General features: G+C 56.3%; 5 protein-coding genes across 5 annotated transcripts; 2 read left to right on the top strand and 3 right to left on the bottom strand.

Moving 5' to 3' along the window:
• Positions 1 to 524: 524 nt before the first annotated feature.
• Positions 525 to 1,620, bottom strand: DCS_06699 (glutathione-dependent formaldehyde-activating enzyme; the record flags this gene model as incomplete). The annotated part of the gene is made up of 4 exons (XM_040803987.1): positions 525 to 806; positions 879 to 1,074; positions 1,130 to 1,326; positions 1,381 to 1,620. 4 exons carry the CDS (start codon positions 1,618 to 1,620, stop codon positions 525 to 527), a joined length of 915 nt encoding a protein of 304 aa, XP_040654091.1.
• Positions 1,621 to 2,393: 773 nt separating this feature from the next.
• DCS_06698 (Sec34-like family protein) lies at positions 2,394 to 4,964 on the bottom strand (the record flags this gene model as incomplete). Its single annotated transcript, XM_040803986.1, has 5 exons — positions 2,394 to 2,981; positions 3,039 to 3,980; positions 4,039 to 4,378; positions 4,429 to 4,766; positions 4,851 to 4,964. 5 exons carry the CDS (start codon positions 4,962 to 4,964, stop codon positions 2,394 to 2,396), a joined length of 2,322 nt encoding a protein of 773 aa, XP_040654090.1.
• Positions 4,965 to 5,313: 349 nt separating this feature from the next.
• On the top strand, positions 5,314 to 7,116 carry DCS_06697 (rRNA processing protein; the record flags this gene model as incomplete). Its single annotated transcript, XM_040803985.1, has 1 exon — positions 5,314 to 7,116. The coding sequence occupies one exon, from the start codon at positions 5,314 to 5,316 to the stop codon at positions 7,114 to 7,116; it is 1,803 nt and encodes a 600-aa protein (XP_040654089.1).
• A 1,639-nt stretch (positions 7,117 to 8,755) lies between these two features.
• DCS_06696 (protein-tyrosine phosphatase 2) lies at positions 8,756 to 11,138 on the top strand (the record flags this gene model as incomplete). Its single annotated transcript, XM_040803984.1, has 4 exons — positions 8,756 to 8,827; positions 8,889 to 9,505; positions 9,558 to 9,946; positions 10,048 to 11,138. The coding sequence occupies 4 exons, from the start codon at positions 8,756 to 8,758 to the stop codon at positions 11,136 to 11,138; spliced, it is 2,169 nt and encodes a 722-aa protein (XP_040654088.1).
• Positions 11,139 to 12,017: 879 nt separating this feature from the next.
• DCS_06695 (uncharacterized protein) lies at positions 12,018 to 14,407 on the bottom strand (the record flags this gene model as incomplete). Its single annotated transcript, XM_040803983.1, has 4 exons — positions 12,018 to 13,124; positions 13,545 to 14,139; positions 14,193 to 14,258; positions 14,316 to 14,407. 4 exons carry the CDS (start codon positions 14,405 to 14,407, stop codon positions 12,018 to 12,020), a joined length of 1,860 nt encoding a protein of 619 aa, XP_040654087.1.
• Positions 14,408 to 14,633: the final 226 nt, after the last annotated feature.

The following is a 14,633-nucleotide window of genomic DNA, read 5'->3' as shown; positions in this document are numbered from 1 at the left end:
TTCCTCCCCTCTCCTAAACTGGGAAAGTACAGGTACAAAGGCCCGCGAAGTGCGGATACATGAACTTGAGTACTTGCACGGAGCACTCCAGGTACTAGTGCTGTACTTGTACAGTAATTACAGTACTCCGCACAAGATGTCGGTGTACAGTACAGTACGGAGTAGCATGTACGGATAGACGCACATGTACTTGTATTACTCCGTATTCCGTGCATCTACAGTACAATACATTCAAGTACATATACTGTAGTATTAACACTGTAGTGCAGCCAGTACTCCGTTTCGGAAAGTAAGTACTAATACTTACAGTACGTAGTTATTCGTTGGACGACGGCATGCACAGCACAGGCATGTACACTGACCGATATTGGTTCTCATGACCATCACGCACTGCACAGCGCACGTCTTGTGAAGAATGCATCAGTTCTGTTTGGTCTCGACAAACCCAGATACCCCGAATCGGTACCATGGCACCATACCCCGAGCAACACTCTCCAGTAACAACAGTCGCTCTGCCAGCCGGCTCAAGGGTCCACGTAGAGTGGAAGGAGTGAGGTCCTGCCGGGGCTCCTCGTCGGCTTCAGCTTTGTCAGGTCCACGGTCGGGAAGACACGCAGATTCACCGGATGGTGCGTCGGCTGCTCCCCAGGCTGGGTAATGCGCTCGCTGGTCATGGGCACCCCGCACTTGGTGCAGAATGTCTTGTTGGCCGTTCGCTTGCCGAAGCTATAACGCCCAATGTTGGACGGGTCGCTGGCGAAGAGAACGACTTGCTCGACCTTGGGATACGCCCAGACGTATGCATTCTGTCACCCATGTTAGCGACCGATTCGACATCGCGCCGTCCAGGTCGCGACGATGGAGGGGGTGGAATTTACCCTCTCGCAGATGCTGCAGTTGCACTCGACCAGGCGGTCGTCGTACGTTTCGTCCAGCGGCTTGCTCATCAAAGCCAGGCCGACGGCACCGCAGTGGCAGCTTCCGGTGTACAGCTTGCAGCCCTCCACCTGCGCCGGAAGGCTTCCCTTGTACTCGGGCTCCACGTACTTGTCCCCAAGGGCGGACCCGTCAAAGCTGATGGCTGCGTCAGCATGGCTCGGCAGCTGGTTGTGTGCGTGTGCAAACGTACGGAACCCTCTCGAGATCCCAGGTGCTGATGCCTTGGATCGAGCGGATCTTGCAAAGGAACCGATTAGCATTCCTTTCGATTCTGCTTCCCCTTCGGAAGTTGGCAACTCGGGGTGGACCAACATTGAGAGCACGCTGCTTGCCTGGTGGACCATCACGAAACTGGCCCATGACCGGCGTGGCACATGTCGGGCAGAACTGTTTACCAATCGGTCGTCAGCTCGGAGTCAAGCGGAGAAGGCAAAGTCATACCTTGTGCGTCAGCTTCTTTGGTCCGAACTGGTATTCCGTCAAGCTATCGTCCGTCCCCTTGACGATGGTGAACTTGCCCTCGCCCGGAAACGCCCACAGGTAGCCCTTTTTGTCACAGATGCTGCAGTTGCACTGGAACCCTGACTTGATCTCCGGCAGCTCGGCCTCATACACGAACGCGCCGCAATGGCAATTGCCACGGTACGTTCGAAGCGCAGCCGTCTGCTCGGTGGCAGCCATGTCTGGTAATTTGTTCAGGGAAAGGAGTCGTCAAACAAATGAGTCGTTTACCCTTCGTCGCCGGCGATTTGTCCTAATGCAAAAGCTAGGTAAGCAAGCAAGCAAGCGATCAGAGGGAACATCCGCGGCCTGCCATCAGCAATATATACTATGCGCATCAGCTTGGGAGGGGAAAAAACGGGCCGTCGTCTGGACCGCCGCATCGCTGTTGGGAAAACGCCACTCTCCCAGGTTGTTCACGCCGTGCAGCACAGCTGCCTGTATGATGCGAACGCTTCACATTGTGACTTGACAGGGGGCAATCCGCTCCCCTCCCGCTACGGAGCATTGATCCTAGTCACGTCACTAGTAGATGGATGAATTACCCCGCTCCACCCGCGTTATCCGTACGACACTCCTCACCGCACTCGCAAGATCTAGTCACAATCGTTGCCGAGCAGCACTTCCGCATCTCATCGTCATGCCGGTCGCTGGCATGGCGTCTGATGGGATGACCGAGGAGAACACGGCGTCAGATGTCTCATGGAATCGATCACGATGTCTCTGATCTTGCAAGTCAAGGGAGCAGGGTGCGACTGTCACGGCCTGGTCGTGTGGTTCTTCGACCACTGCCTGCCCATCATGTCTCCGTCAACCACGAACATCTCTCATGCCCCAAGTTCATGATGCTACTGGCAGAATTGGCCATTTTCTTCCAACGTCACGAGCCTCCTTGCCCTGCAACTTCTAGACAGCATCCTACACCGCCGCATGACCGACCGAACGCAGCCGCCTCAGTATCGTTTCGCTCCGCGTTTCTTATCCTTGGCTTCGTTTTGCGCCTGCACATGGAGCTGGATGGCCTCCTTTAGCTTCGAGATGACTTCCGGTTGGTTGCTAAAGACGTTGTGCAGCATGCCCTCGAGTTCGGCCTCGACCTTGGCAATTGGTTTCACTCCGACCTTGCGATTCTGCGAATCGTTGATGAGCGTGCCCCAACGCTCCGTGAATGCGTAGATGGATTGCCGCAGCAGTTCATCCAACTGCTCGTTCATGTCCTCTGCCGTCAACGACTTGGCCGTTACTGCCGGCGTGCTGCCACGAGACCAGAGGGATCCGCCGATGATGTGACTGACGAAACCCACCAAGTGTTGCGGGTTGATCTTGTCCCAGATCTGGCCGAAATGCTGCATCGAGGGTGGGTTGTTTCTGATGTCGCCAATCTCGAGCGAAACAAGCTCGTTCTTGATGATGAGCAGGTTCTTGACCATGAACAAGTCTGGGTCGGTTCCCATTTTCTGAGACTTGATCTTGGACTCGGCTCGCTGGAGTACGTGAATTGTTTCCCGCACAATGGTGAAAACGACGGTACTGTTCATCGTCTGAACCGCACGTCAGCATCGGATTCTAGCACTCGACGGGATCCAGTCGACTCTCACCGATCGTTCCTTGGGCATCGCATGGTCAAACATGGCCAGCAACTCTAGCGCTCGTTTGACGAGGGGATACGCGTTCGAAGAGGCCACGCCATTTTCAACGGGACCAATCTTCAACGCGCTGTCTTGCATCGGCGCTTTCGAAATGGACTTTGTGACTTCCGTCGTAAACTTGCCGTCGGCAAAGGGCCACAGGTGGTCGACGAGAAGGCGAGCCGCATACTCTCGGTGCTTCCTCGACGAATATGAGTCCTCCTCGTCGCTCTCCGCGACCGAGTATTCGCTCGCAAGCCAGCCGACAATGTTGCAGACCGTCTGAAGCTCGACGGGCTGCAGCACGCTCTGCAGGCTGCTGGCTAGCGGCGCCAAATGTCCGGGATGCACCATGGAGGTGTGGATGGCTGCAATGGTCTGGAAAGCCGACTCGGGGGCCGCACTCCACATCAGCTCGATATTGAACACCTTGAAGAACAGGCCGTTCTCGTTGTACACCTTTTCGAACGACTGCTTGACATAGTTTCGACATGCCGTTTCCACCGCCACCTCCTTCGCTTCCTTCTGAAACTCGTCCGAATCACGTTGCGTCAGAGCTTTGAGGTCCCGATCTCTAGTCGTGAGATAGGTGCGAAACATGTTGGCGGCTGTGTTGACGTACACGCCAGTGTCGGAATCAGACTCGACCGGCGTGCCGTGCTCGTCGTAGGCGCGTCGCACGACAATCTGGACGTTCGGCAACAGCGAATACGAGTCCAGAAGTATCTCCCCGAAACGGCCAAAGGCCAAGGCGAGGCGAGCAGATTCGGATTTTGTGGCGGCGATTTGACGAGCTATTTCCGGAGATACCTTCTCCAATCGACCCGTGAACCCGTGGTCCAAAAGATGCAGGGCCTTGGTGAGGAGGGCGTTGTAGCGGGCCAGGTAGGAGTCGCGTTCGCGATACATCTCCTGGAGGCCGACGGGTCAGCAGCATGCCCATGAGCGTGAGGTACAAGACGTGGCATACGTGCGTGTTCATGAACCGAACGCAAGAGTCTAGGTTCTCCACCATCTCGCCGAAAGCTGTGTCGTCGATTAGGCGGCTGGCTCCGGGAGCGTTGAGTCGCCTGGAGGCAGAATCAAGGTAGGCATAGTAGTGCAGATCGGTTCCAACTTGGTTTGCAAGCATCTCCAGCCGCCTTTGCTCGGTGAGGTGTTCTTCGCATGTCGCCTGGAACGAAGTCGTCTGCGATTCCACCGCCCGAAAGGAGGTGGACAGAGACGTCAGAAGCGTAAGCGTAGCATCGGCGTCATCGATGAGGGTGGCAAGATGGCGTTCCGTCAGGGCCAGCTGATCGCGGTACAGCCTACCGACGGTTAGCACCATAGCATTCAATGGCGCGCCTGGCGTCCGTACAGATACTGCTCTTGGCTGGCCTCCAGCAGCTGGTCGTCAAGGGAGTCGGCGGCGGAGGCGGTATCGTCGATGCCTTCGACGCCGTCAACCCCATGATGGGAGGTGGCCAGGGATTCATGGCTGAGCATCAACGCGTCCCAGCTCCTATCCCTCTTGCTTCCCTTGCTCGTCCTGTGCCCGAGTCCATCTTTGGCCAACTGTGTCTTGACGACGTGGTAGAAGTCGGAGTAGGATGCCGCTCGCTTCGTCAGCGTGGCTTCTGGCGGAGTGTTGGTGTCTTCGATTTCCTCGAATACATCGTCGAGCTGCTCAGGTTCTTCGTCGGCTTTGTCGACGCCCTAGGATGACCTGGTGAGCCTCACGGGGGGGAGGAGGAAGGAGGGGGGGGGGGGGGGGGGGGGGGGGGGGGGGTGCAAACGAACATTTGGCTGTAGCAACAGCGACTCCTTGCGGCGGTGAACTGAGGGCTGGCTGCTGGTGGCCGGCTTCCTGGCCGAAATGTCTGGCACAAAGCTATACCACGCTTCCTCGTACATGGTGGGTATTCGAGGGCATGGGAGAGCGGCGGTGAGACTTGCTGGTTGACAAGCGAGGAAACTTGGGATGTCGGAGCTGACCATCCAATCGGCCAAGCTAGGGGAGGCCAGGCCAGGTGGACAGTTTGCGGTGTCGCGAATTGACACTGTGCAAATTAAGTGGCAACGCTACAGTATGCCACCAATCATGGAAGCTCCATTGACATATTGATTTTGATATGACCTCACTTCCCACGAGGCCATGGCAATCTTTTGCTGAGAGCACAATTTCCTCAGTCGTTGCGGCTTTTCAATCACATTGTCGAAATTTTGTCCTCGCCGGAAAGTGCGCCGTCAAAGTTCTTCCAGCATGTACTCGTCGCGCAGAGCCCTCACACGAGCTGCTCGACTTGGCTGCCCAGGTCAGAGAAGGCCGGTTGATGCCGCCCAGCGACAGTGGCCTCGGCACGCCAGCAACGCTTCCAGCCAAGCGCCTCGGGGTCGAAGAGGAAGGGCGTTCGGTTTCGCCGCCGTCTTCGCTACCGCCGCCGCCGCCGCATACTTCTATCCCACGTTGACGTCCCCGGCGGTCGAACAGTCGGATCCAGCCGTGCCGCAAAGGACACAAGTCGAGTTCGAAAAGGCTCGCAAGCACGGCGCATCGAAAGAAGATAACAGGGCTCTCATCAGCTCGCAGCATGTGCAAATCAAGAACAGCTTCGAGCATCCGGGCGTCTACGCTTGGGGTTCCAACACTGGCAAGGTCATCGACCCGAGCTCGGAGGAAAAGTACGTCAAGCTGCCTCGGCGCATCGCATTCTTCAACGACCAACTCCTCCGTGACCTGAAGCTCACCCAGACGTTCGGCGCGGCAATCGCGGAAAACGGGGATTTGGTTCAGTGGGGTCTGGGTTACTGCAAGGGAGACCCTCAACCGAGGACGTCATTGAAGGGCAAGGATCTCATCAAGATTGACGTCTCGGCGGACCGCATCGTCGCACTCTCCAGGAATGGCACCGTGTACTCTCTTCCAGCCTCGCGCGATGACCAAGAGGCTGGGGCGAAGCAAGAGCAACAGAAAAGCTCGTGGTCGCTGTGGAAGGCTGGGGGCAAGGAGGGCATTAGCTTCCGAAACCTGACACCAAAGACGCTCGGACGAGGCGAAAAGGTGTCCGGCATCAGCAGTGGTCTTGAGCACTGCCTGCTGCTGACGTCAAAAGGTCGCGTCTTCTCGGCCGCCTCGAGCGCCACCTCCTTCCCATCCAAGGGTCAGATGGGCATTCCTGGTCTGTCGTGGGAAACAAGGCCCGAGGGTGCCTACGATCAGGCGCAGGAGATTTCGTCTCTCAAGGGCGTCGAAGTCGCTCAGATTGCCACGGGGGACTACCACTCCGCCGTCTTGGACAAGGCGGGAAGACTCTACTCTTTCGGCGACAACACGTACGGCCAACTCGGCTGCGAGGTGGAAGGCCTGCTCCCATATCTCTCCACGCCCTGCATGGTGTCGACCAACAAACTGTACGCGAACAGCGGGCTCGCTCCAAAGGTCACGAGCATCGCCGCCGGCGGCACCAACACGTTCTTTACCGTCGACGCCGAGGCACGGCTGGGAGAGGTACCGGCCGCAGCACCTGCGAGGAGGATGCCGAGAACAACGTCGGATCTGTGGGCGTGCGGTCAAGGTGTGAGCGGAACGCTGGGAACGGGAAAGTGGACCCATGTTTCGCAAGCGCCGACCAAGGTCAAGGCGCTCTCGTCGTTGTTTGAATTCGACGAGAAGACGAACAAGATGATGGCCATCAAGCTCAAGTCCATGAGCGTGGGCGCGACGCACTGCTCGGCCGTCATGGACAACGTGACGAACACGGATATATCGAGCCGATCAACGGAGAACGAGACCAACTGGGGCTCCGACGTCATGTTCTGGGGCGGAAACGAGCATTACCAGCTCGGCACCGGCAAGAGGACCAACATGAACGCACCGACGTACATTGGACCGCTGGATGGCGGCGAGAGCGATGCGGACAAGGGCAGACAAGGGGAGGCGCACCGGCTCTGCCTGACACCTCGATCCACTTCTCGCATCGGCGAGGGGGGCAAGGGTCGTAAGGTGACATTGGAGCAGAAGGTTGAATGCGGCGTGTTTGTCACGGGGGTATACTCTGCCGCGTAAGGATTCTACAGTCGGAGAAGAGCAGTGTCGGGACACACGACGACCGGGGGCCAACCGCTGGCTGGCTACGTCGACGATACCACCACTCCAGGCGCGGATGCAGGTTCATATTGTACAATATTACGTTGCACATGTCATGCATCGACGGCGACGCGAATGACAACATGCCGGTTCGTCCGGTACGTGCGGTACGTTTTCATGAGGAAGTCGGCCGTGGTTCCTGGCGCATACAACAGGAAGTGCTTTCGGCGTGCCTCTCGATCAACGGTTGTCTGTCGCGTCATATTGGGAAGGGCAGGTGACAACCAGTTGACGCAGTCGCAAAAGGGGCTGGCTGCTGGCAAGAATTATCCCTCCTCGTCGTCCGTCCGTCCCTCCTGAATCTGGGGACATTTTTGCATGAATTGTACGCCGGAAGAGGCTCCTTTCTCTGTACGAGCACTGTACGTGCTCCGTGCGATCTTGGGTAGATCCGCATGCATGACGACGATTTCGGATTGCTGAATGCAAGTGTACAGACACCTCCTGGAGTCTCTATGCTCGTCCTACGTCTGCAAGATACTATATGAGTATTCGGATTAGCAGCAGGTCGCGCCAGTCGTGCTGATCCTTTGTCGGTTGGAAAGGTTGCGGTTTGTGTGGGTTCTCGATCATCCATCCCATCTCGTGCTCCTTCACGGTGCAGTCCTGACCGATCGACGGTTGTCATGTCATGCCCGCATCCTCTGCAGATGGAGGTGTGACGCAGGGCGGTTGAAGAAACAGAAGAGTTGGAATGATATTCATGGAGGAGCTGTCAGCTGTTCTGTGCCCGCTCGTTTGTTGGCATCTTGTGGCGGAATGAATGCTGATGAAGGATGCAGACACAATAACTGCATGTACAGGGAACAAGGTGAGGGTGCGGTCCGTCACAGCACTAGCAGGAAACTACTAGGTAACTGTAATACAGTACATACCAAGGTACACGTTCAAGGGCACGTAAATACAGATTGTATTATTTTACTGGACTTGAAGTAAGTGAGTACAGCAAGCAAGTAGTACTTAAGTGCTCCGTACTAGGTGTACGGATTATTACTTGTACAAGCAAGTAGCTGTACTGTATTACAGTACTCCGTAGGCTGGAACTATTAATTACTGGACAAAGTACGGAGTACGGAGTACCGTAATTATTTACTGGACAAAGACTGTAAGTACAATTAAATAATACTCTGAAAGTATATTTACTAGATGGTGGAAGTACATGTACATGTACATTATCGTGGGTGCACTATTACGACATACCTGCGTACCAGCAACGCACGTGCAGGGGGCAGCTGCGTCGACGGGTCATCCCACCCCACCTCCCAACTTGGCGCTAGAATCCCTTTCGGCCCCTGGTGTGTAGTTACTACTTACTTGCAGTGTAGTTGTACACCGTACATGTACACTTACAGCTACATGTACATACAAGTACTTACTTGTACATGTGGCTACGCGTATGATGTAAGTGTTGGAACTTTGTTAGTTGTACAAGTACATACATGTACTGTAGCTCGTGCTATGCGTTGTACTTGCATGTAATTACCTGCAAGTACTGGAACCCCGTGAGGTCATGTGCATGTACCCGGTACGAGTCGGAAGGTAATTTACTGGGTGCAACATGGAGCATAGCACCTGGGCGGCATCGTACAAGCGACAGCGGAAGCGTACCAGTACAACGTACACATGTACAGTATGCCCAGGTAGTAAAGTACCTTCTCGTACACCAAAGTACTTGCAATCTGAAAGTGCAGAAGAGTGGTATCGAGTACTTGCAGGTAGGTGCAGTGCCCGAGGTGCCGCCCCAGCTGGCGATCTTCGCCCCGCGATCCGACGACGAATGGCCTGACGACCGACCTCACATCCCACTCCAATCCACCCCGTTAGGTCATAATACCTCTTCTCGCTTCTCTCGTCTCTCTCGTCTCTCTCGACTCTCTGGTCTTCTCTCGCCTCTCTGGTCTTCTCTCGCCTCGCTGGCCTCTCTGGATTCTCTCGCCCCTCTGGACTCTCTCGCCTTACTCGCCTCACTCACCTCACTCGTTCTCTCGCTCCTCGCTCTCTCGCTTTCTCCATCCCCCCCTCTCTCCCCCTCGTCCACTCTGGACCCGAATTTTCCTTCTCGTTCCTCTGCTGGCTGGAGGGAATCGCTTTGGCTCCCTTCCTTTGGCCTGTTTCTTGTTTGTCAACAACGCCCTCTGCTGCTTTTTGTCCCCCCCCCGGCCCTGTGCCGGTGTCGTGCCATCCTGGGCCGCATCATTCACCATCCGTCCCGGGCTTCCGTCCGGGTTGCCTCGCACTCGTTCCCTCGTCAGCGCCAGCAGCACTGGAAAGCCGCTCGACGTCCTGTCTCGGTTAAGCGCCTGTGCGAGTGAGAGTGCGAGTGCGGGCTCGGGAGCCCCCTCGCATCGGGCCATGGACAGGATTCCGCGCCTTCGCCGCAAGTCGAAGCCTCCCACCATCGAAACATCAATCCTGCAACAAGGAATCGCCTCCTCCGACGCCGAGGTCCATCCTGCCGGCGCCGCGGGACCGGAACCGTCCGACCGTCCGCAGCCGAGCCCGGCGAAGAAGTCACCGTTTCGAAACCTCAGAATCCGGCCGACGGCCAAGCGCGCCCGCGGCATCTCGCCACCCACCCACTCTGCCAGCTCGCCCGTCATCGCCGCCGTCTTCCATCAGGACGGCATCGCGCCCAATGCCGCCTTGCGATCCACCAACAGCGCCGTCGCCGAGGCCAAGGCTCATGCCCAAGGCCATGCTCACAAGCCCCGACCCGAGATGCCGTCCTTCCTGGCGCTGTCGACACAAGGTTCGTCCGCTGCGTCTCCCAAGCCCCATGCATGATCCCATGCGCGACATGATCCTGCGCCTCCTGTCACTCGTGGTACTGACCATGCCGTCATCGCACAGAGATCGATCGCAAGTTCCACGAGATCACCTGGGCTGAGCGGCTTCGTGTCGCCGAGGCCCATCGCAACCAGAACATCGACAATTACAAGTGGGGGCACTACCAGCAGGGCGACTTTCACCAGCGAGGCTCCATGGATCGTTACAGCAACATCCGGCCCTGGAACCACAACCGTGTCAGGCTCAAGGTTCCGGAGAACGAGTTCGACTACGTCAACGCCTCCACCATATCCCTACCCTCTCCGTCCAACGACAAGCTCCCGCCTCTTCGCTACATCGCTATGCAGGGTCCCACCAAGCCCTCGTTCGACTACGTGTGGCGCATGATATCCGAGCAGATGCCCTCCCCGGCCGTCATTATCCAGCTCACGACGATGCTGGAGAACGGTCTCGTCAAGTGCCACCAATACTTTCCCCACTACAAGGAGGATTCCACCTGGTCCCTCAACGAGGACGACGTCTGGGCCGACGGATGGGCCGCCCAGTTGACCTTTGCCTCTCTCGAGGAGGTCGAGGACGGCGCGATAGAGATTCGCAAGCTGCTGCTCAAGGTCGACGGAGACGACGAGACCCGCGTCATTTGGCACTTCCTCTATCGCCGCTGGCCCGATTTTGGCGTCCCCAACGTCGAGGACATGGACAGCTTCTTCTACTTGATGAAGCTCTCGCGCGAGTTCAGCGCGCCTCTGGGCCCGCGCATCGTCCACTGCAGCGCCGGCGTCGGCCGCACCGGAACCTTCATCTGCCTCGAACACCTCATCCGAGAGCTCGAGGCGGGCACCTACGAAAGATGCAACAGCAAGCAGCCACCCGACCCCATCTACGACACGGTCGAGTCCCTCCGTCAGCAGCGCCGCGGCATGGTCCAGGGAGATGTCCAGTACCAGTTCCTCTACAGCGTTTTGCGCAGGCTTTGGCGCAAAAAGTACGGCGGCCCACCCGATGCCGCTGATGGCGACGGCGACGACGACGCCGCCAGCCGGAGCGGCGAGCCCGCGGCGAAGAGACTCGAGGTTGCGGATCCCTTCACGGACAAGGGCAACGACCGCAACGAGGCGGAGTCGAACCGCACCGCCGTCGGTTCCTCGAGGTAGAAACTCGGGTCAGCCTGGCGCATGAAGTCTCTGGGACGCATGCGGTCCGAGGCCCTGATGATGGGTCGAGAACTAGAAACGGAATATGTCTAATCAACCGTCTCCCGTCCTCGGCGCAGGAGTAGCCCGCAACTACGCAGACACGCACGCTCGCTCACACACACCAACCACACTTACACCTACACTCTTCCACAATACCACACCAACAGCACCACGTTCAGGGTTGGATATATCCCCGCACCTCCTCCACCCTTTTCATTATGTCCCCTTGACTCCTTCCCCTTCGACACTTCATGTATTGTTTCACGGTCCTGTGATAAACTCTTTTCTTGCATGGAACGACTATACACACAAGGATGCCCGGCGTGGCATCCTGCGGCGATGGGTATATCAGGACGGACGGGTTGGTGGTCTAATGAAGCTTCTTTCTGGCCCGGCTTCCCGCGATTCCCCCTTTGGCAGTGGACACGCATGTATGTATGCACGTTTGCATGTATACTGTTCATGCTTTGTTGAGTATTAGATGATGGAGGCTCCCTTGTACCTGCACCAGCCGATGCCTAGAACGGGTGCGTGCATTCACGCATTCGAGAACCGAAAAGAAAGTCCCGCGAGGGGTGTGCATGCATGCACCATGTACAATATTATTCGTATGGGCACAGGCTGCTACTTGTTTCTTCCTTCAATATTTACAGGGAAACCGACGCACTCGATGTGCTAGCCTCGTGTCTCCTCCGATTATCACTGTCCTCTGCAACTCCGTTTTTGACATCGACCCTCTCCTCCAGCACAAGGGCTATCTCGTCACAATCGTCTGGGTTTGTCCGGAATCATCCTAAGCATAAAGCAATGACAAACAACAAAAGAGAAGATATTGCACTAGTTTGTCGGCCCAGGCATCACCTTTGTCACCGTCTGCGTCTCACGCTCCGTTCGTGTGACTGTCACGGTGTAGTAGACCGACACTGTCGGCGTTCCATCCACAAACTTTGTCGTTCGCGCCAAATCTGCGTCTCTGATCCCACCGTGGCTGTCGTTCCCAGTCGCCATGCCAGGATATCCAGATCTGTCGCCCGGTTCGTCGACTGGGTTAAGAACCAGCGAGTCCGGGTCTGGCGTGGGAGACGACCGCGGGATGGTCTGGGTGATGGTGAACTTGGACTTGCCGGAGACGAACATGACAGTTTTCAACGTCACGCTAGGTCGAGTGCCTGGTGTTTCGGTAGCTGTGGCCCTCGCAGATTTCGCTGTTGTCCTCTCTGCATCTGACAGATCTACGACCGTCGGCACGAAAACACCTGGACTTGCACTCTCGGCTCCTTCTCCAAGCAACATCCGCGCCTCCTTCTGATCCCGACAGCCCACCGAGGTGCCTACCACATTCGTCATCGGAAATGCAAAGCAGCCTTGTCCCTCGGCACATGCCGAGAGCTCGAACTTGGCGTCCTTGCACCGCGCAATTTGCCCTTTGATGCAGGCAATTTGCCCACCCGAGCAGGCTGATTCAGATGTCAGTAAGGCATACAATTTATTGAGGCTCTTGGCTTGATCGATGTTCCTCCAATACTCATTGGTGGACACTTTTGTCGTGGCGGTAGGGTAAGCGGTGATTTCGGTTGGAACGGCCGGGTTCGGAACGCGGGTTGGCTCGGTGGTGATAAGGGTGCTAGGCACAGCAGATGTGGACTTTGATTGTGTAGATATGGACTCCGAAAACGAGAGTGTAATGAGAGACGGATAACTAGTCTCGCTGGGTATTGGAAACACGTGAAGGGTAGTAGGAGACACGGACATCAAGTCTGAGGACGTTGTTCCACCAGCTCCAACCCCAGTGCTCGACGGAGCCAGTTCGGAAGGTTGCAAAAGGCCAGAACTAGTTGGCTCGTAGCCGACGGTGCTGGGCGATGGTGCGGTTTGAGGGGTCGTGATGGAACCGTGGCCTCCTACCGAACTCGCTCCTGGGACTCCGTTGGCGGTGCTAAATGACTGCAGAGTTGATTCGGGAGTCAAGTACGGCGTGTTTGTTATACTTTCTGTCGGAGAAAGAAATTCAGGCGCCGTGGCGCTGCTGGTGGAAAGCAAGGTGAATGGAGCTGGATTTTCAGGAAAGGACGTGGCCAGAGAATTGTCGGTAGAGGATGCGGCTTCTGGCTCAGTCGACGTGAACGATGAAGTTTCAATAGTGTGTGGGTCAGACGACGATTTTGTTGAGGAGGCTTCCGAGGAAGATTTGGCGACAGCAGAAGTCGTTTTGGCAGTCACCGTGGTCGAGCCAGTGACAGGGGCGCCTGTGCGTGATCGAGATGCTGTTGCGAGTGTATTCGACAACTGGGTTGAAGAAGATGACGAATTTCCAATGAAGGAAGTGGCCGGCCGCTTGGAATATAGAGAAGACAGGCTACTAACAGATCGATACGAGGTTTCTGAGGCACCAAAAGCCGTTGTGGCAGCAGTCTTTGTGGCAGCGGTCGTCGTCGAGTCGGTGAGTGACGTGCTCGACGATCCAGTCGTGAGAATAATATCAACCGTGGTAGACCTAGTAGAGACGATATCGCTTAACCGTGTCGTCGTGCTGAAGAAGTGGTGCGAAGACGAGGTGATGTGAGAGTTGTCCACTGTGGAACTTGGAGTAGGAAGCAGGTCGCTCAACTGCGTAGTCGTCTCCAATTTCTCGGTTGTGAATAAAGATGGACTCGACGAGAATGCAGAGGAGCGACCCGCTGCAGCAGAAGTGTATTGCCTGGTGCTTGATTCCATACTCGTGGCCATACTCGACAGAGTGGGCGCATCGGTCGCCGGCTTGGCACTGGAGGACGTCGCACCCGTCGTTGCAAGAGCTGAAGATCTCGAGCCTTCGGTTGAAGGGTCGTTCAACGTAGTCGGCTTCTCCTCGGTCGTTCTGTACAAGTCTGGTACCGAGGATGGGAAAGCGCTGGGCTCCGTGAGAGTCTGGATCTGACGGTGATGGACGGTCGTCGAGTCAGCGGGGACCACCAACGGGCTGATGTCATGTTAGCGGCACTATTTCCCAGTAACGGAGGGATGGTTTCATACTTTGAATACAACTTCTGGCGAGTCGAGGGCTCAGGAAATGACGAGACCGATTCGTTACGGCGCTCTCTAGTCGTCGTCTAAGTGACGGCTCTGGTCCGGGAACGGCTTGCTGGGTAAACTCACATTCTGGGGGCCCAGTTCAAGGGCCCTGCCTGTCCGGGCTGAACATTTAAAAGTATGTATAAAGCGGCCAAAAGGGTCGAGGGGTTACACATTTTGTCGTGACGTTTCGGTTCTTCCTCAAGCTAGGGTAGAAGACGGTTGAGAGCCGGACGAACGAGGCGTGGTGCATGTATTTGGGCAGATTTCGGTTCAATTTTGTTGATCAAGGGGGGAAGTGTATGTAAAGCAGTATGCCCAGATTGATTTTTGATCGATTGGTGTTGAACGATGGAAACGATGATTCACGACAATGTTCCTCTGTTTGCTTTCATACGACAG

Source organism: Drechmeria coniospora, chromosome 03 (assembly GCF_001625195.1).
Source record: "Drechmeria coniospora strain ARSEF 6962 chromosome 03, whole genome shotgun sequence".
Classification (NCBI taxonomy): domain Eukaryota; kingdom Fungi; phylum Ascomycota; class Sordariomycetes; order Hypocreales; family Ophiocordycipitaceae; genus Drechmeria; species Drechmeria coniospora.
Note: the sequence above shows the minus strand (reverse complement) of the source record. Positions and strands in the feature narration are given on the sequence as shown.